The 22,089-nt window shown below is 45.1% G+C and overlaps 1 protein-coding gene across 1 annotated transcript in view; it reads right to left on the bottom strand.

Moving 5' to 3' along the window:
- DDX49 (DEAD-box helicase 49) overlaps positions 1–22,089 on the bottom strand; it is a 56,215-nt gene that overhangs the window by 33,685 nt on the left and 441 nt on the right. The window contains exons 2-9 of the mRNA XM_044285510.1: positions 17,181–17,304; positions 13,374–13,459; positions 13,164–13,285; positions 11,131–11,318; positions 8,449–8,589; positions 8,111–8,186; positions 1,861–1,937; positions 1,122–1,219 (exon numbers count right to left, since the gene is read on the bottom strand). Coding sequence (XP_044141445.1) covers positions 1,122–1,219; positions 1,861–1,937; positions 8,111–8,186; positions 8,449–8,589; positions 11,131–11,318; positions 13,164–13,285; positions 13,374–13,459; positions 17,181–17,304 — 912 coding nt within the window. The remainder of the gene's footprint in view (positions 1–1,121; positions 1,220–1,860; positions 1,938–8,110; positions 8,187–8,448; positions 8,590–11,130; positions 11,319–13,163; positions 13,286–13,373; positions 13,460–17,180; positions 17,305–22,089) is intronic.

The raw sequence follows: 22,089 nt of genomic DNA, 5'->3' as shown, positions 1-22,089 counted from the left end.
GGAGGGGCCGGGAAGATTGCGGCCTAGCAGGCCCAAAAGCCGGGGCCTCGATTTATGAGGCGGCCGGGAATGGAGCAAGGGGGGCGGGGCGAACCGCGGCCGACAGAGGGCCCACCGAACCATAAAAATAGGTGAGTAGGGTAGGGGGGGAGAAGCGACACCTGGGGATAGGCAGATCAGGGCAAACAGAGCACCTGGGAGCCGGGGACAGGCCATAGAAGATGAGGCCTAGTCCCGGCAGAAGCCGGGGACTAAAGTAGCGGGGAAGCCAGGGAGAGACTGTGGCCAGGGAGGAGAGAAAAGACCAACCGAGGGGGAAAAGAAGGGAGGAAAAAAATGAATATAACCCCCCCAGGAGGGGGAGGGGGTTGGCTAGGAGGAACGAAGAGGCTCCCCAGGACCCCCAGCTAAGGTGGATCCCATCCCCCTGGCCACAGAAGGGAACCTAACCCTGGGGCAGGGACACAGGGACAGGGGAGTATACTCACCATCCGATATACTCACCATCCGATGTCTTCGGGCGCAGCACGGTCACCCCTTCGGCAGACTCAACACGGGAACCGTGGGAATGCCGGCAAGCCACTGCGGATGCAGTCCGTGGGGACTGGGTGACCGGCGATGGTACCGAAGTACGCGCCCGCAGGGGGGGCAACTAAAGTGGAACACGATGGAGCCCCAGCCTGCAGCAGGTATAACGGTGGAAAAAAAAAAACCGACCTGCGGAAGAGAGAAAAAAAGAATAAAAATAAACAGCAGAACCTGCAAAAAAGCAGGACAGGTCTGCCTCCTACGGACACTAGACTAAAACTGAATAGCCTCGTGCCTGTGGAGAGGGTATAGCCCACCTGGGAGGAGCCAACACTTTTTGTGTCTAGTGCCTCCTAGTGGTAGTTGGACATATACCCATGGTGCTGTGTCCCCCAATGCCATGCACGAGAAATAACATATTGTGTAATAAAACCTAATCCACTAACAGAAACAGTGATAGAAAATGTAATTGCTACACAAAAAGAAATAAAAGCCCCCAGCATTTTAGCAAGTGATCCCAAATAATGATATTTTATGCTGTTAATCTGGTAAAGCAAAAAGACCATTATCGTGTGGAGCGGACAGAATCTTACCTGCCCTGGCTGTGCGGCCCACACGATGGATGTAGATCTTTGGCAGGCCTGGGGTATTGTGATTGATCACAACCTGCACAGTGGGAATATCCAGCCCCCTAGAAAGAAGCAAAACATATACATTGAATACACTTAGCTTCCTCTCAGATAAAGGGGCTATTGGATTCTGCAGAACCAGTGTAGTGTGCGAGATCAGTGGGTACCCAGCGTCACCTCTAATAAGCCCCTAGTATTGAGCAGGGGATATAATTGGTGTCCACGCATCAGGAATTAACAGAGGTCTTCGTTGTGTGGATATTCTCAAATCATGACCAGTAGGTGGGCCTGAGGACTAGAGTTGAGGAACACTGCTTAGATGATTAATGGGTAAGAGTATTTATCACCTATCCAGAGGATACGTGATACATTTCGTATCGCAGGGATCGGTACCCTGGGACCCAGTTCGATGCCGTGAATGAAGGGCCCGTGATTCCCCTCTCTGAATGGAACGGTAACGCACACGTGATGTCAGGCCATTGCTCTCTTCACTTCTATGGGACAGACTGTTGTTTACATCAGTCCCATAGAAGTGAATGGAGCGGTGGACAGATATCCTCACTACAGCTCCATTCTGGGTAGGTGTTAGTTAATGACGGTTATCCCTCAAAGTATTTAACACCATAGAACCAAAGCAGCATATACCCCCCATGGCAGTGTAGGGGGATGAAACAATGAGATGGTGCTATGCGTGTCCTCTCACCTGGCCGCCACATCAGTGGCAATCAGAATCTTGTAAATGCTGGATTTGAATTTTGCAAGGGCAGCAAATCTGTCTTTCTATGGAGAAAAAAAAGACAAGGATGTGCACAATCAGAAGCCATTGTCCTGTGGAAGATTTAGAACCATTGGATTAGACATAGTCAGCTATATTACACCACATATGATAGATTTCACGGTGAAGCAGCAATCATAAGGATTACTACAATGAAAATTCAGCATCAGCAGTGTCCTAGGCTGGTTTTATATGAATATGTATCTTCTGCTTCAGCCAAATACACAAGAAAACATGTACTTATGTACAAACTATTACAGTGAGCAAGACATTGATAAGAATTGTCCTGTCTACTAGGGAGAGACCACGCGGTACACTGCCGCTATCGGCGCAAACTCCACCCAAAGTGACTAATGGCTGCAGCAGGTGGCGGTGGGCCCCTTAGGCTGGGACTTAAACTTTTTGTAGTGAAAATTTCCACATTGAACTATAGAGTCACAGCTGAAGTCTAGAGGTACACTGACAAGTACCTGCATGCACTGCCTGGAGGTTACTTGACTGTTACAATTAAAAGTCACATCCAGTAGTCCCCACCACCAGTAACTGCCCAAAACAGAACAGTGCACCTAAATAGAACAGGGCAGGAGGGGATTAAAGCCAATGTGGAGTTCAACTCCACCATAGCTTTAACTACAGGCCACCAGACAAGCCGTTTTATATGTCATACTGTGTCAGCTGCGCCATACTCAGACTAGAAGGAGGTCATATTTTGCAGGAAACCACTACGGTCTTTGATTTCCCAGATGCTGCTATTCTCTATTGTAAGAGAAAATGAAATATATGAGGGAACTGCTGCTTCAAAATTAAACCTGCACTTTCAACTTCAGCAAATACGATGTGCTGCATAATCAGGAACCTTGTGGTGGGATCTCATTTATCTAGTCAATTCTTCAAACGTTAACCCTTTCAACGTCGGAAAGTCCACAGCAAAATTTCACCTTTTGGAAAGTCACAGTCTACAGGTAATTTTTTATTTTATTTTAGGGCACAGACTGGGCATTAATGTGATATCAGAACTGGTATCTTTTTATGCATGTAGAGAAAACGGCTAAGGCCTCATGCACACGACCGTTGTGTGCATCCGTGGCCGTTGTGCCGTTTTCCGTTTTTTTTTGCGGACCCATTGACTTTCAATGGGTCCGTGGAAAAATCGGAAAATGCACCGTTTTGCAGCCCAGGCCGTGATCCGTGTATCCTGTCCGTCAAAAAAATATGACCTGTCCTATTTTTTTGACGGACAACGGTTCACGGACCCATTCAAGTCAATGGGTCCGTGAAAGAACACGGATGCACACAAGATTGGCATCCGTGTCCGTGATCCGTGGCCGTAGGTTGCTTTCATACAGACGGATCCGAAGATCCGTCTGCATAAAAGCTTTTTCTGATCTAAGTTTTCACTTCGTGAAAACTCATTTCCGACAGTATATTCTAACACAGAAGCGTTCCCATGGTGATGGGGACGCTTCTAGTTAGAATACACTGCAAACTTTGTACAAGACTGCCCCCTGCTGCCTGGCAGCACCCGATCTCTTACAGGGGGATATGATAGCACAATTAACCCCTTCAGGTGTGGCACCTAAAGGGGTTAATTGTACTATCATATTCCCCTGTAAGAGATCAGGGCTGCCAGGCAGCAGGGGGCAGACCCCCCCCTCCCCAGTTTGAATATCGTTGGTGGCACAGTGTGCCAACCACCATCGCCCCCCTCCCTCCCTCTATTGTATTAAATCGTTGGTGGCACAGTGTGCCAACCACCATCGCCCCCCCCCCCCTCCCTCTATAGCAGTAACATTGGTGGCAGTGTGCGGTCTCAACAGTAGAAGATTCATACTTACCTGCTTGCTGCTGCGATGTCTGTGAACGGCCGGGAGCTCCTCCTACTGGTAAGTGACAGTTCTTTAGCAATGCGCCGCACAGACCTTTCACTTACCAGTAGGAGGAGCTCCCGGCCGGACACAGACATCGCAGCAGCAAGCCGGTAAGTATGAATCTTCTACTGTTGAGACCGCACACTGCCACCAATGTTACTGCTATAGAGGGAGGGAGGGGGGCCGATGGTGGTTGGCACACTGTGCCACCAACGATTTAATACAATAGAGGGAGGGAGGGGGGGGCCGATGGTGGTTGGCACATTGTGCCACCAACGATTTAATACAATAGAGGGAGGGAGGGGGGGGCCGATGGTGGTTGGCACATTGTGCCACCAACGATTTAATACAATAGAGGGAGGGAGGGGGGCCGATGGTGGTTGGCACACTGTGCCACCAACGATTTAATACAATAGAGGGAGGGAGGTGGGGGGGGGGGGGCGATGGTGGGGGCACACTGTGCCACCAACGATATTCAAACTGGGGAGGGGGGGGGGGCTGCCCCCTGCTGCCTGGCAGCCCTGATCTCCTACAGGGGAATATGATAGTACAATTAACCCCTTTAGGTGCCGCACCTAAAGGGGTTAATTGTGCTATCATATCCCCCAGTAAGAGATCGGGTGCTGCCAGGCAGCAGGGGGCAGTCTTGTACAAAGTTTGTAGTGTATTCTAACCTGAAGCGTCCCCATCACCATGGGAACGCCTCTGTGTTAGAATATACTGTCGGATCTGAGGTTCACGAAGTAGCTCATATCCGACAGTATATTCTAACATAGAGGCGTTCCCATGGTGATGGGGACGCTTCAAGTTAAAATATACCATCGGATTGGAGAAAACTCCAATCCGATGGTATAAAAGAACTCCAGACTTTACATTGAAAGTCAATGGGGACGGATCCGTTTGAAATGGCACCATATTGTGTCAACATCAAACGGATCCGTCCCCATTGACTTGCATTGTAATTCAGGACGGATCCGTTTGGCTCCGCACGGCCAGACGGACACCAAAACGATCCTCCAAAAATCAAGGAAGACCCACGGACGAAAAAACGGTCACGGATCACGGACCCACGGACCCCGTTTTTGCGGACCGTGAAAAAAAACTGTCGTGTGCATGAGGCCTAAAACAGTGGAAAAATCCTTTTCCTTTTGTAAGTTAACAGAAATAGTTTAACCAGCCAGAGAAACAATGTAATACTGCCAAATATGTACCCATGGAGTTCTGTTCTTCGGCAGGGCCAGAGTGGTCAGAATTCCACTGAACAGACAATAAGGCCCCTTGCAGACGAGCATTCCTCCCACAGCGAGTCCGCAGCACAGCTCCCAGCCTGACGTGGTCACATAGCTTTATATTGATTTATGATGCTATGTAGCCCTTACAGTTCTGGAATGTATTGGATAACACTGGCAGAATTATGTTAGTGTTATGCAATACATTCCAGAACTGTAAGGGTTACATAGCATCATAAATAAATATAATGCTTTGTGATCCGGTCAGTGCTAGGAGGGCAGGCCAAGAGCTGCGCTGCGGACTCGCTGCGTGACAAACGCTCATCTGCATTCACATAACTGTATGTATTTTGCCATCACTAAATAGGGATGACGCCCATGTGATGTCAGTGTTGCACCTGTTCTTTTGCTGACCCGTTCACTTCAGTAGGTCCACGAAGTGTATTTTGCAGCCAAGAATAGGCCATGTTCTATCTTTTGGGGAACAGACATATTGATGTTTCTGTGTGCCTTCCACATCCATATGTCTGTTCTGCATAAAAGATAGAACATATCCTATTCTTAGCCGCAAATGCAGACCACGGAACCACTAAAGTCAAAGGGCCAGCAAATGGCAGGTGGGGACAAGCCTCCCTAGCATCGCGGGTGACACTAGAGGCTCGTCCCCGTCTGCCATTGGCTGCTCCCCTACACCGGATGTTTTCATCCGTGTACAGGGAGAAGCAGCAGCGGCCGTGCAGGATCCAGGAGCGGCGCAGGGAGTGGGGTAAGTATATTCACTCTGAGGGGCCTGGCAGATGGGGGGGGGGGGGGGGTTATGATAATAGATAACCCCCTTTAAGTCTTAATAACTGTGCCCCTTAGTGTTGCTGTATCCAACCAAACCCAGCCCAGCTAGTCTCTCTCTCATCCAACCCAGCTAGTTACATATACACACCCCTATCACTGCCCCTGTTGCTGCTTTGACACACCTATCACAAAGAATAAAGAGCAGAATGGTCATGGTCATGGTCATGTGATCACAGCCCAGAACGAAAGATAGGAGCAGTAAAGGAAATACAAAAAAGCTGTAATTTTGTAATGTATTTAACAATGGGCCAATTTTAGGGTACATATAACTTATTGAATAACTTTTATTAAAGGGGTTGTCCAGGCTTTTTCTATTGATGATTTATCCTCAGGATAGGTCACCAATATCAGATAAGCGGGGGGGGGGGGGGCACCCCTGCTGATTACCTGTATGGGAAGACTGTGCGTGCAGTGCAAACGCAGTCTCTTCAAACAGCTGATCGGGAGGGGTTCCGGGTGTCGAAACCCCCACCGATCTTATATTGGTGACCTATCCTGAGGGTAGGTCATCAACAGAAAAAGCCTGGACAACCTCTAAAGATTTCTGGGGAGGATGGAAAAAAAACAAAAAAAAAACAGCAATGGGTTCAGTGTTTTGAGTTATAAATCTTGCGCCATTCATCCTTCAGCATAAAACCATGTTACCTTTATTTTATGACTTAACATGATTATGGTGATACCAAACATACAGATTTTTACATTCAACTATTTTGGCACAGTGAAAACACTTTAAAAAAAATGTGGCCCATTATGGGGTAGATAGAACTTTCGGATAGCTTTTTATTCCATTTTATGAGTGGCAGGCTGAACAAAAAAATAAATAAAAAATATTCAGCTTTTTTTTTATTTACCAGTATTTATTTTTTAACAGCATTCACCTTGCAGGTTAAATACCATGATAATTTTATAGCGGGTCATTACAGATGTCGCAATACCAAACATGTGATTTTTTTATTTCCTTTTGACACAGTAAAGCATTTTTAATGGAGAAACAGTTTTTGTTTCAAATACTTTAAACATTTTAAAACCTTCTTATACTTTTTATTATAATCAGACTAGTGGACTTAGTAACATGTCAGAGTGATCACTGGTATAATAAACTGCAATAGTTCTGTATTGCAGTGTATTATAGCTGTCATCGGTCACGTTACGGGGGGCTGATAGGGGTGACAGTACAATTGTCAGACCTCTTACATGCTGTGGTCACTATTGACCATGACATCCGAGTGGTTGCGATCACTACTCCCCATCCCACTCTCTACCCCCTGCTTTGTCAGTGGTTGCGGCGGGTAATGAGTGGGGTGAGAAAAGGAGCCTTGGGACTGCCATCTCGGAGAAAAGCCACACTGCCTTTTCATGTCCTAGTGGAGGATGGAAAACGAAAAACATGAAAAGGCAGTGTAGTGCAGTAAGGTTAATATTCTATGATATGGACGCATTATTCTACGCATCCATGTATTATGTGCACATGCCACAGAATATAGTCCATTACTGTTAGGGTGTCTTGGTATTGTATTACACAGGCTTTATTTTCCTGTTTTTTACTTTTTTTTCCCCTTCTCTCTGGATGAAGCAGGTGATCTGTTACCCCAGTATCTATCTTTATCCAGATTGGAGAGGAGAGTGGTCTAATAGTTACTGGCCATTAGATCACTATTAGCAGTGATATGTATAGAGCATAGCAGGGAGAACACACATCGTGTTCTCCCCCATCAGACTGCAGTAATCTGGCTTCCATGGCAATGCTGTTTTGGCATACGTTGTGACTGGATGTTCTATGCAGCATGATGCAAATAACACTGATGCAAATAACCAGACTGGTGGAATAAGAACATTAAAGGGGTTGCATCATCATAGACATTGGGGGCACATCACTAGGATATGCCCCCAATGTCTGATAGGTGCAGGTCCCGCCTCTGGGGCCTGCACCCATCTTTAGAATAGAGTCCACAAAGTGAAGGAGGGCGCACTGCGCATGTTTGACCGCCCTCCATCCACTTAAAAATGGGACTGCTGAGAATAGCCGAGCGTGCTGCTCGATTATTTTAGGCGCTCCCATGGGAATGAATAGAGAGCGGCCACGCAGGCACTGTGTACCCGCCTTCACTTTGCAGGTTCCGTTATAAAGAGGCGGGACCCGCACCTATCAGACATTGGGGCATTTCCTAGCGATATGCCTCCAATGTCTGAGATGATACAACACCCTTTAAGGTGCAATTTGCAGACACGTACCTGCTTCATCATGGAGTGCAGAGCTACTGAAGGGAAACTGAACTCACGAAGCATCATATTGAGGATTTGGCAGTTTCTGAAATATCAAAAGGAGAACGCATCAAGATGTGATAAGACCATGAGCTAAATTATGACCCAATAGTTAATCCCGTTGGTTGCAGTTTGAGAAACTAAATGGCAAGATGAAAGCAGACAAATACTGCATGTGCAATGTCCTGTCCAGGAGTTGCATGTAGGCATGCACCAAGATTATGATCTCAATAGCCCAAGAGTAATTAATTTATAGTCATGTTCATTACAGAAAATGATATTCTACCGCAAAATGTATCAAAACCTACTTGCAAGTGTTGGTGAAGATCATAATGGACCAATCTTCATGCTCATCTTGGAACTTCTGGATCAAATGCACCAAATAGGCATCTTTCACTTTCTCAGGTACCAAGATATATCTCTGGTCTAACTGCTCCACTGTCCGCACCCTGAAGAAAAACAAAATCTTGACTCCATGTAATTGTACACTTTACAGCTTGCCAGGTTTTCTCTTTATAATCAGGGCAGAAGAGTAAGAGCTTAGATTTTTCTTCTCTTGAAAACCCAAGTATCAAATTAACGCTAGAACTGAAGAAAACATCTAAGCCTACTTTCACATCTGCGCTTTCCCTTTCTGCTATTGAGATCTGTCATAGGATCTCAATAGGGGGGAAAATGCTTCCGTTTTGTCCCCATTCATTGTCAATGGGGACAAAACTGAGCAAAAAGGAATGCACGTTGCGCTTGGTTGCGTCCCCATCGCAGACAAAATAACGATGCAAGCAGCAATTTTCTGTCCCTGATATGGTGCGGAGCAAGATGGATCAGTCCTGACAAACAATGTAAGTCAAGGGGACGGATCAGTTTTCTCTGACACAATAGAAAACGGATATGTCCCCCATTGACTTTCAGTGGAGTTCATGACGGATCCGTCTTGGCTACATTAAAGATAATACAACCGGATCCAGCAAAAACGCTGTTGTGAAAGTAGACTGAGAATTCCCTTTTCCATTAGGAAAAAAAACTCAACAATAATCCACTCATTATTTGGGTGATATTAATTTTCAACAATTATAATATAAGTAGAGTATCTGAGTGACAGTGATGTGCAACATCTTTACTAGCAGAATGGAACCGAGCAGAAGGCCATTCTTGTCGCAGTTTCCACATAACGGAGGCAGGTTGCCACACACGGATTAACCCCATTGAACGCCGCTAAATCTGAATGCAGGTCCACGACGTGTCAAACAGCAAATCTGATTTATCAGTATACATGCATATTCTGATGGTGCCGATGCGCCACAGCTTTTGCAGCACGGCGAAGAGCTAACAGTTTTACAACTAAGTGTCAGGATTACATATCCTAGCGATATGCCATCAATGTCCCAGGTGAGAGTATCATGTTTGACATGTGCTTGCTGCAGAACCATGGCAATCAGTGGGTAAAACCGCATTCGGCATAACAATATAAATACATATAAATACATCCTAACAAAATCTTTATTAAATACAAACATGACAATATCGACTAAATAGATAAGTTCCAATATTGCTAAATTCATATGCTGTAGAATAACTCCAGCCTTGCATATCTGGATGTTTGGTGCAAAATGGATGAACAAGTATAATGCCATGGAAAACAGAAGTCACCTTCCTACTCTGAGGTCCATTAAAGGGGTTGTCTGGGTTCAGAGCTGAACCCAGACATACCTCCATGTTCACCCCGGCAGACCCCCTGCCTTTTTTTTTTTTTTCTTAAATCAAATCAGATAAAAAAAAAAAAGTGGGGTTTTGTACAAAATAAACATTTTTAATGTTACAAAATTTCTTGCATCCTGTATTATATTCAACATGGTACAAAAAGGATAATTGTACAAAGCAAAACAGTCAACATACGAGATTGTTGGTATATAAATCCCCATAACACCCATCCCCCTCCCCCACTGCGAGATCTTTAATATGGTAAAATATCCCGGAACACATGGTTAAGACCCAATCAGTATAGCAGCAGACGCAGACCCCCTGACAAGAGCATTAGAGCAGTTCATGCTCCGATGCTCTCCTTTATTCTGCACTAAATCATGCAGGGCAAAGGCATTTTCAGGAGTTCCGGTGATGTATTGGGCTCTCCACAGGGGCTGCCAGGAAGCCCGGTGACGTCCAGCACTGATGGGTGGGCTTTAGCGCTGCCCTAGCCAGTAAAACTGCTAGGGCAGCGCTAAAGCACGCCTATCTGAGCAGGTGACGTCACCGAACACACTGCCAGGCGAAAGCTTCAGCCCGGCAGTGTGTTGTTGTAAACAAAAGAGCCCATGCCATGCGCAATCTAGCGCAGGGAAAGGGAGCGCATCGGAGCATGAGATGCTCCAATGCCAACATTAGGGGGGCTGCCTGGGTGAAAATAAAGATATGTCCAGGTTCAGCTCTGAACCCGGACAACCCCTTTAAGAAATTTGCAGTAACAGCATGCAATTATTACTAATATTATAAAAGGAATTGGTTACAAAAACAACTATTAGATAAGATTTTTCCTCCTAAATTTCAGTGCTGATCTCAGAGTGTGCTCTTCTCTAAGCAGAATGAAAGGGGTTTTCCTACCTCAGACCTTGATGGCATATCACTAGGATATGCCACTAATGTCAGATAGGAACAGGTCCCAGAGGTGAGACCCTCACCCATCTCCAGAACGGGCCCACGAAAGCGAAGGAGAGTGTACTGCGCATCCTCTCCATTCACTTTTCCAGCAGCCCCATAGAAATTAATAGAGAGTGCACCATGCATGCACGGCCACCTCTATTTTAAGAACTACCACAGCAGTGAATGGTGGTCATGTGTGCGCTGTGTGCTAACCTCCGCTTTCGGGGGCTCGTTCTGGAGATAGAAGCGGGTCTCAGAGGCGGGACCGGTACCAATGTCTGAGATGGGACTACCCCGTTAAGGAAACATAAGCTGTGAAGCTACAGTCTTGTGATATATATTTAGCTCCTTACTCTGATGTGGATTCCCAGAAGAAAGGCTTGTTCATTGCAATGGATTTCAACTCCTGCAAGGTATCTGTCAAGGTGGCGCTGAAGAGAAGAGTCTGTCTCTGGGCTGGAATTGCTCCAAGAATCACCTGCAAGTCTTTAGTGAAGTCAGTACAACCCTGTTCCAAAAGACGATCCGCCTCATCCAGCACCTAGGGGTTACAAATCAGGACAGATACTTAAAGCAGGCATGCCTCTCAACAGAGATAGGGGTAATAGTAAAGGTGGCATTGCAGGCTCATAAAAGGGTTGTTCATCCCTGGGGAACTTTTCGCGCAGAACCCTCATCATGGTCGGACATGCAGAGGGAAGCACACTAACCCGCTTCCCGATGCTGGGTTATGGCTCCTTCTCTCCTCTGCAAGTCAGGGGGGCAGGAACCCAGCTGCAGGGAGCAGGCAAGTATTCAGGCAGAACCCAGGGGATGAACAAGCACTTTATCTTCTTTACTGTCATTGCAACCATATTGTTAAAACAATTAACTTACTAGTGCATCTCCATAAATTAGAATATCATCGAAAAGGTAATTTCAGTAATTCAATTCAAAAATGAAACTCATATTATATACTGTATATACAAGCGTTTAATTCTTTTAATGTTGATGATTATGGCTTAACAGCTAATGAAAACTCAAAAGTCATCTCAAAAAGTTAGACTCTACAATACCAATTAAACCAATGATTTTTAATGCAGAAATGTAGACCTATCGAAAAGTACGTACAGTATGTGCACTCAATACTTGGTCGGGGCTCCTTTTGTTTTAATTACTGCCTCAATATCTGCGTAGCATGGAGGCAACCAGCCTGCGCAGGGATGGAAGCCCAGGTTGTTTACGTAGTGGCCTTCCGCACGTCTGCATCGTTGGGTCTGGTGTCTCTTATCTTCCTCTTAACAATACCCCATAGATTCTCTATGGGGTTTAGGTCAGGTGAGTTTGTTGGCCAATCAAGCACAGTGATACTGTGGTTATTAAACCAGGTATTGGTACTTTCGGCAGTATAGGCAGTTGCCAAGCCCAGCTGGAAAATGAAAATCGGCATCTCCTTAAAGCTTTTCAGCAGAGGGGGAAAAAGGGCATAAAGTGCTCAAACATCACACTCAACCTCAAACAACTTGGATTGTGTGCCTCCCCACTCTTCCTCCAGACTCTGGGACCTCGATTTCTAAATGAAATGCAAAATTTACTTTCACCTTAAAACAGGACTTTGGACCACTGTGCAACAGAACAGTCCTTTTTCTCCTTAGACCAAGTAAGACGCTTCTAACGTTGTCTCTGGGTCATGAGTGGCTTGACAAAAGGAATGCTATATAGTTGTAACCCATGTCCTGGATACGTCTTGTGTGTAGCCACAGTCCACTCTACCTCAAATTCTTGTATTGACTTTTTTTGACAAACCTTTCAAGGCTGTGGTTATCCCTGTTGCTTGTGCACCTTTTTCTACCACAATTTTCCTTGCACTCAACTTTCCATTAATTTGCTTGGAACAGCCAGTTTCTTTAAGCAATGCTCTTTTGTGGCTTATCCTCCGTGTGGGGGGTGTCAATGACTGTCTTCTGGACAACTGTCAAGTCAGCAGTCTTTCCCATGGTTGTGTAGCCTACTGGTCCAGACTGAGGGACCATTTAAAGGCTTAGGAAACCTTTGCAGGTGTTTTGTGTTGATTAGCTAGTTAGAGTGTGACACCATGAGCCTACAATGTTGAACTTTTTCACAATATTCTAATTTTCTGAAATACTAACTTTAGCTGTACGCCATAATCACCATAAAAAAAAAAAAAGAAACACTTGAAATAGATCACTGTGTGTAACAAACCTATATATGAATGTATACAGTTGTATACATTCATATGTATCAGTTTCACTTTTTGGAATTTAATTACTGAAATAAATTAACTTTTCAATGAGTTTCTCATTTATTGAGATGCATTAACTTCTTACAAAAACACTCCATTGAAAACATTTTCTGTTCTAACCATTTCCCATGTTCAGCATCTTACCAAGAATCTAATCCTTTTGATGCTGAAAGTGTTTGAACTGCGAATGTGGTCAGCCAAACGGCCAGGTGTAGCTATAACAACATGCGGCTTTCTAGACAGCGCCAAAGCTTGTGCCACCATATCTGTGCAGAGAAACAAGGTGTAAGGTAAACCAAAAGCAATACACACATCCTTCCAAAATTAACAGAGTCTTGAACAAGCGATACATACCCATTCCACCAACAATTATACAGTCCTTCAGACCTAGTGGCTTGCCGAGGACCCGAAACTGCTCAGCAATCTGATAAGCCAGTTCACTGCAGAAAACAGGATAAACGAGGTTGCCATGTATGTGTCATGGTAATACAATTACTAAAAAGCATTGCTCTAAGGTGCAGACTACAAAATCATTTTGTTAAAGCTAACTTATACCAACAAAAGAAGAAGCTATAAGGTTCCACGTTGTGGGTAATACGGTGGATGTAATAAACAGAAAAATACGTACAAGACGTAAGATGCCCTCTTACTAAAAATGCATTTGGTTCCAACCAAATTGGCCTATAATGAGCTAAAGGGATATTCCAGCTAGAACAAGTAATCCTCTCTCCACTAGTTAGGGTATAACAGATAAGCGGGGTTCCGGGGGCTTTAACTCATACTGATCACGAGAGCGGGTCTCCAGGTCTCTCATGATCGCTGCTACCCCATTTAAAGTCTGTAGGACTGCAGGAGATAGCTGAATGTTGTACTTTGGTATCTCAAACAGTTCTACAGAGATGAATGAAGAGGCAGTGCACATGCTCGACCATTGTCCATTCAAATTTGGGATGCAGGACCCCCATTACCATGACTGGTGAATGTCCCAGTGGTCGGACACCCACTGATTGTCACCCCCTATGCACTGGATAATTTGTACTAATCTGAATACTCCGTTAGACAGATTTATATATATTTTTTAAATGTGTAGGGCCTAATCCGTGTTCAGCACAGTAAAGATGCTCCTCGCTCCTATATCGGTAAAACTGACCATATATACTATATATGTACAGGGAGTGCAGAATTATTAGGCAAGTTGTATTTTTGAGGATTAATTTTATTATTGAACAACAACCATGTTCTCAATGAACCCAAAAAACTCATTAATATCAAAGCTGAATATTTTTGGAAGTAGTTTTTAGTTTGTTTTTAGTTTTAGCTATTTTAGGGGGATATCTGTGTGTGCAGGTGACTATTACTGTACATAATTATTAGGCAACTTAACAAAAAACAAATATATACCCATTTCAATTATTTATTTTTACCAGTGAAACCAATATAACATCTTAACATTCACAAATATACATTTCTGACATTCAAAAACAAAACAAAAACAAATCAGTGACCAATATAGCCACCTTTCTTTGCAAGGACACTCAAAAGCCTGCCATCCATGGATTCTGTCAGTGTTTTGATCTGTTCACCATCAACATTGCGTGCAGCAGCAACCACAGACTCCCAGACACTGTTCAGAGAGGTGTACTGTTTTCCCTCCTTGTAAATCTCACATTTGATGATGGACCACAGGTTCTCAATGGGGTTCAGATCAGGTGAACAAGGAGGCCATGTCATTAGATTTTCTTCTTTTATACCCTTTCTTGCCAGCCACGTTGTGGAGTACTTGGACGCGTGTGATGGAGCATTGTCCTGCATGAAAATCATGTTTTTCTTACCTTGCAGACTTCTTCCTGTACCACTGCTTGAAGAAGGTGTCTTCCAGAAACTGGCAGTAGGACTGGGAGTTGAGCTTGACTCCATCCTCAACCCGAAAAGGCCCCACAAGCTCATCTTTGATGATACCAGCCCAAACCAGTACTCCACCTCCACCTTGCTGGCGTCTGAGTCGGACTGGAGCTCTCTGCCCTTTACCAATCCAGCCATCTGGCCCATCAAGACTCACTCTCATTTCATCAGTCCATAAAACCTTAGAAAAATCAGTCTTGAGATATTTCTTGGCCCAGTCTTGACGTTTCAGCTTGTGTGTCTTGTTCAGTGGTGGTCGTCTTTCAGCCTTTCTTACCTTGGCCATGTCTCTGAGTATTGCACACCTTGTGCTTTTGGGCACTCCAGTGATGTTGCAGCTCTGAAATATGGCCAAACTGGTGGCAAGTGGCATCTTGGCAGCTGCATGCTTGACTTTTCTCAGTTCATGGGCAGTTATTTTGCGCCTTGGTTTTTCCACACGCTTCTTGCGACCCTGTTGACTATTTTGAATGAAACGCTTTATTGTTCGATGATCACGCTTCAGAAGCTTTGCAATTTTAAGAGTGCTGCATCCCTCTGCAAGATATCTCACTATTTTTGACTTTTCTGAGCCTGTCAAGTCCTTCTTTTGACCCATTTTGCCAAAGGAAAGGAAGTTGCCTAATAATTATGCACACCTGATATAGGGTGTTGATGTCATTAGACCACACCCCTTCTCATTACAGAGATGCACATCACCTAATATGCTTAATTGGTAGTAGGCTTTCGAGCCTATACAGCTTGGAGTAAGACAACATGCATAAAGAGGATGATGTGGTCAAAATACTCATTTGCCTAATAATTCTGCACGTAGTGTATATTCTGCCCTGTCTCTCTGACAGTGATGTTCGCTATGTATCACCGGCGCGCTGACTAACTAAGCTAGGGCAGTCAGCGCTAGTTTTTGACTGTGTATAGAAGGCAGGGAGAAGCAGAGACAGTTACATGTATTTAATGTATATAACCGGCTCTATACAACTGCTTCTCCCTGCCTTCTATACTTACGGTCGCAGGTGAGCACTGACTTCCCGGCTAGTTAGTCAGCGAGCAATAAATACAGAGCGAACATACACGCCAATGAGACCGGGCAGAATGAATATATGAATATACACTCACCTAAAGAATTATTAGGAACACCATACTAATACGGTGTTGGACCCCCTTTTGCCTTCAGAACTGCTCAGGTAGCCCACAAGTTCGTGCAACACTAGTGTTAGGCTAGTTTCACACTAGCGGCAAGGAAGTCCGGCAGGATGTTCTGGCGGGAGAACAGCCTGTCGGATCCGTCCTGCTGCTAGTGCACGCGTGTCCCCGGCCTACCGCTCCGGCCTCTTTGACTATACTGGGGGCGTGGCAAAGTTCCGACGGTTGCACGGCAGGGCATGCAGAAAGGCAGCCGGACTAAAAGTATGGCAAGTCGTACTTTTAGTCCGGCCGTCTCTCGGCATGCGCTGCCGTGCCGCCGCCGGAACTCCACCCCGCCCCCATTATAGTCAATGGGGCCGGAGCGGTAGTCCAGTGACACGCGTGCACTAGCGGCAGGACGGATCTGACAGGCTGTTCACCCGCCAGAACAGCCTGCCGGACTTCCTTGCTGCTAATGTAAAAGTACCCTTAGACCCGTTTATTTCACCAGTCGCAAATGATGAGGCAGCACTGAATTTGGAGTGCTGCCTCGTCATTTGCTTTTTTGGATATATCTCTCTATCTATATACACACTATATATACAATAAATAGACAGTTTGGGCTATATAGGAGGGAGGCAGTGAGAGGTTCAGCAGCAGTAAGCGAGGAGCGGTCTTCACTGTTCAGTACTGCACTGAACTGTGAAGACAGGTTTTTCTTAGCAACTCATTGCTAAAAGACATCACTAAATAAAGTGGTATATTGCAAAAATAAATGACAGTTATACTTTAAAACGTACAGTGGAACCGAAATCTATAATCCCTAGTATCTCTCATACAGTACCCATAGAGAGAATGTCTCTCAAACTGTAACGGAAAGCGTATGAGGAGCCACCTGCATTTTTATACTTTATCATGCAATCAACAGCTCACACAATACATTTAGAATTATGTACAAGCTTGGTTCACAAGTTGCTGAAGAAAGAGCAATGACTGAAACATAAGGACACAGCAGGAATAATTTCAGTGTGCCTACATTCCATAAATAATGATGATAAAAAAAAATATAGCATAGGCAATGACCAATGTGGGCTGAAAATGCCAGCTAAAAAGTATTTAGATGAATGATCTTACCGAGTGGGTGTTAGCACCAAGCAAAATATTCCAAAAGGATCCTCAGACAGCTTCTGGAGTATGGGTAGAACAAAAGCAGCAGTCTTGCCACTACCGGTTTTAGCACAACCCATACAGTCGCGACCTACCCAGAAATAAAAGCAGTTCAAATAATCACTATGTACACAAGCTACTGTAAAGTACTTTCCATATCAAACATATTAAAGGGCTTCTGTCACCCCCCAATTTTCAGTTTTTGACTTATTATATTTGTTAATGTAAGCAGATTCCATATATGCCCCTCTTACCTCGGGCAGTGCAGTAATTACAGTAAAAAACATACTTTTATTATATGTAAATTTCTTCACTACCAGCAATTGGGCGGACTTGCTGGTAGCCGTCGCATCCTCTGTTTGAAAAAACGCCCCCTCCTCCACTTGATTGACAGGGCCAGCGAGCGCTCTCCTCCTCTCGCTGGCCCTGCCTGCAGCCTCGAATACCCGCGCCTGCGCTGTACCGGTCGTCATTTGGCGCAGGCGCTCTGAGAGAAGGACGGCCGCTCCTTCCTTAGTGCCCCTGCGCCGATGACGTCAGCCCTACACCCGGAAGAGAAGACCTCTCTTCCGGGATTAGGGCTGACATAATCTGTGCAGGCGCACTGAGGAAGGAGCGGCCAAGCGGCCGTCCTTATCTCAGAGCGCCTGCGCCGAATGACGACCGATTCGGCGCAGGAGCGGGATTTGAGGCTGCAGGCAGGGCCAGCGAGAGGAGAGCGCTCGCTGGCCCTGTCAATCAAGTGGAGGAGGGGGCGTTTTTTCAAACAGAGGATGCGGCGGCTACCAACAAGTCCGCCCAACTTGCTGGTAGTGAAGAAATTTACATATAATAAATTGGGGGGGGGAGGGGGGGTTCGGGTGACAGAAAACATACTTTAAAACATACCAACAAGAGGAGAAAAGCATGGCTCACACATCTGCATGCTATGCAATGATCGATTGTTGCTTCTCAGCGTGATTAATAGTATACGACGTCCTAATCTACGGTACATACTGTAAACTAGGTATTTGTATACATATTTATCAAAATCCATAAGCCAGCTCACCACTTCAAGGTTGTCTCTACAAGTGGGTACCTACTCTAATTTGGTGCGGTACCATGTGGCTGCCGTTGTTGCTGTGCCTGTGGGTTGGTGGCGCAGAATGCCAAGGGGGATAATCGACAGCAGGAGTGCTGTTGGACTGCTGTGGTACGCCACCTGCAAGTGCAGTGTTGTGGCACTGTTGAGTACCACGTGGTGCCGCCACAGATTAGAGTAGGTACCCACTCGTAGAGGCAACCGTGAATGGGCTTATGCATTTTGATCAAAATGCATACAAAAACCTTGTGAACAGTATGTATACTATGGCATTGTATACTATTAACCCGCGGTGCAATGTTATATGCGCTGAGCAACAATGTAAATCAATGCATAACACGTGGCTGTGTGATCCAGGTTTATTTCTCTTTTTGTTGGTATAAAACATATTAAAAGGCTAGACTAATGATTGTCATTTTAGACTGTCTTCTATACCAAGACATTACAGGCTCAAAGCCGAATGCTGCAGCACTGGGAGATTTTGATGTCATGTCAATTCTATTAAAGGGTTATCCAGGTTTAAAGAGGGCCTTTCATCAGGCTAGCTCTAGTCCAATTATTATCCTGCCTTATAGGCCATGGCACTTTTTTTTTTCCTACAGAACCCCCCTGTTCGTCCCATGTATTTTGGCGCCTTATATTATAGAGAGGCGATTCGGTTATACTAGGCGGAGACTTGTATTTTCCCTGGGAATGGTTACCAATCAGAGCACCCCGCTCTTAGCCAGGGAGAATGCGCTCAAGTTCTAGCAAGAATCGCTAGAGACATCCTTGAGCTCCTTCTCCCTGGCTAAGAGCGGGGCGCTCTGATTGGTAACCATTCCCAGGGAAAATACAAGTCTCCGCCTAGTATAACCGAGTCGCCTCATTATAATATAAGGGGTCAAAATATACGGGACGAACAGGGGGTCTTTGGAAAAAAAAAAAAAAAGTGCCATGGCATCAGTGGAGGCCGCCCTATAAGGCAGGATAGTAATTAGACTAGAGCTAGCCTGCTGAATTGTCCTCTTTAAAGGTTTCCCTGTGCTTCCCCTGCAACTTACTAACATACTTTTACTACTTTTTCTGTCCTACTCTGGAGATCAAGTGGCAACCTACGAGTGCCCAGCTGCAACATCTATAGGTAAGTGTGCCGCAGGATACAATACGGGCCCTGTGTGCCTCCATGACCAACTGTATCTCATCTTGTATCCAGGCTAGAGGTGGCCCAACAGGGAACTAGATTCTCCATTCAATTGTAATGTTTTACCCAATAAAACGTATCCTATCCACTAATATTGTAACCACTTATATTTCATCATTACATTCACACATAGAAAGTCTCATTCAATTCCATTAACTGCTCCTCGGTGCTTTATTTGTTTGCCAATCGGACATCAGTGTCAATGGTTTAATCATGCGTTAATACTAACCCAATAGTATAAAGTACCTAAATTATGTTTACTTATAGGTCTGCAGGGCTCCAGATGGCGACCAAAATGGTCGCCAATGCGACTTGGAATTGCAAAATGGCGACAAGACTTTGTAGTCTTGTCGCCATTTGCGCCTAAACCCTCCGCCGCTCTGTCTAAGAAAAATAGGCTTTCATCCAGCAGACACGCTGCAGCCGTCTGCTGGCTGAAGATCCGCCCCCTCACACTACTCGGCATAGAGGGTGGGCGTGGCTTGGGTTCCCGCATCTTGTGCTTGCGCTTTCAGCAGTCTGCTTCTGAATTCACAAGTCTGTGAGATCCCGGCCCGGAGTCCTGCTGAGTGCAGGAGCGCACGGCGTCATTGGTTGCTATGACGCCGTGCGCTTCCTGCTGCCGCCGCTGTACAGTGTTACACTGGTATGATCCCAGTGTATTACTGTAGTGCGGCGGCAGCAGGAAGTGCACGGCGTCATAGCAACCAATGACGCCGTGCGCTCCTGCACTCAGCAGGACTCCGGGCCGGGATCTCACAGACTTGTGAATTCAGCACTCCTACATCGCAAATCCCATCAAGCTCCCAGCAGACCTTGGACTCCAGTTTTCCCTCACAACAAACTGATGTGACTAACAAGTCTCAAACGTTTAATGGCTTCCCTAATCTCATAAACTTTAAGGAGCCTGAAACATGGGTATGTATTCTGCATTTGTTCTTGTCCATATTCCCCAGTTTCTACAGTGCTGATTGCACATTATTAGTACTCAGGACCATCATTACTGCATAAATAAGGTTAATTAGTAATTAAAGGGATTTTCAAGAACTTTAATTCAAAAGAAATTAAGCGCAGGAAATATGAAAAAAAAAAAAAAAAAACTCGCTCGCCGGTTAATTCCCGGCCACTCCAGCACTGATGCTGTTGTCCCCAGCAGTTTTTTCTTTCCTGAAGTCATGACATGGAATATGTCCATGTGACCATTGCAGACAATTACTGCCGTCATTGGTGATGCCAGCATATGCAGCAGGTGACCGTAGACTCGCATCATGTGAATGTACAGCACCAGAAAATAAGGAAGGATCAGTGCAGGAGTGATGTGGGATTCAACTAGTGAGAGTTTTTTTTATTTTTTTTTATTATCTAACCTATTGCTGTCCCTTTTAAGTACTGAGTACAAAATGTTTAAAGGGATTGTCCAGTGCAGTGCAAAATTTTAGTAAAGTGTTTGGAGTGGTTTTATATTAAAGAATCAAAACTCGCCATCCCTCAATCCCTGATGTTCCCGTTCCAACTGGGTTTCCACTGGTCTCTACTTAATGGTCCAGTCTCCACAAGCAGAAAAATGCCAGGAGAAGCCTGCTCAGCCAATCACTAGCCATGGCGCTATACTTTTCTTGGCCAGTGATTGACTGAGCTGGCATTTCCTATGTGCAGAGACCAGTGGGGACCCATTAAGCATTGAAATAGGAGTGGCAGGGGATCAGTGGTGGTGAGTATTGATCCTTTTTAAACCACCCTGAGCACTGTACAAAATTTTTTGCCTCCCTTGTCAACTCCTTTAATATTTTTCCAAATCAGCACTAAATGACGTATGTACTAGTGATTTCTAGTGTGTTCCTGGTTTAAGCTGTCCATGCACTAATGATGGACAGCCTTGACACCTATAACAGGAGTTAGATTGCTGTGTTAGATTATTTTTATTCATTGCAGGTGCTGATGGCCTAGTAAAAAAGTAAATTAAAAGCTCATGGTACGGTACTGTTCACAGACCTGCCTCATTGGGCATGTGCCAGCTGACTTAATCAACATGCACTGCTTAAAGGGCTTATTGTGTCCTCTCAGACTTAGGCCTCTTGCACACGACCGTATGCATTTTGCGGTCTGCAAAAAATGGTTCTGCATAAAATACGGATGACGTCCGTGTGCATTCTGTATTTTGCGGAACGTAACAGCTGGCCCCTAATAGAACAGTCCTATCCTTGTCTGTAATGCAGACAATAATAGGACTTGTTCTATTTTTTTGCGGAACAGAAGTACGGACATACAGAAACAGAAAGCACACGGAGTAACTTCCGTTTATTTTGCAGACCCATTGAAATGAATGGTTCCGTATTCGGCCTGCAAAAAATACAAAAACGGAATGGACATGGAAAGAATATACACGTTCGTGTGCATGAGGCAGATGGCTTATATGCTCCTAAGCATCCCAGCTATATTATATATATTTTAAATTTGGCGACTAAAAATTTCATTTGGCTCCTAAATTTTTCAGGTTAGGAGCCAATGGCTCCTTCATATTTTTTTTAGTCTGGAGCACTGGTCTGCTCATCTGCTGCCTGGCACTGCTCTCCTGTCCATCAGCGGCCTTCATTCACTTATATTGGGTACTG

This window comes from Bufo gargarizans, chromosome 1 (genome assembly GCF_014858855.1).
Source record: "Bufo gargarizans isolate SCDJY-AF-19 chromosome 1, ASM1485885v1, whole genome shotgun sequence".
Lineage (NCBI taxonomy): Eukaryota > Metazoa > Chordata > Amphibia > Anura > Bufonidae > Bufo > Bufo gargarizans.
The sequence above is the reverse complement of the archived record's forward strand: the minus strand, read 5'-3'. Positions and strand labels throughout refer to the sequence as shown.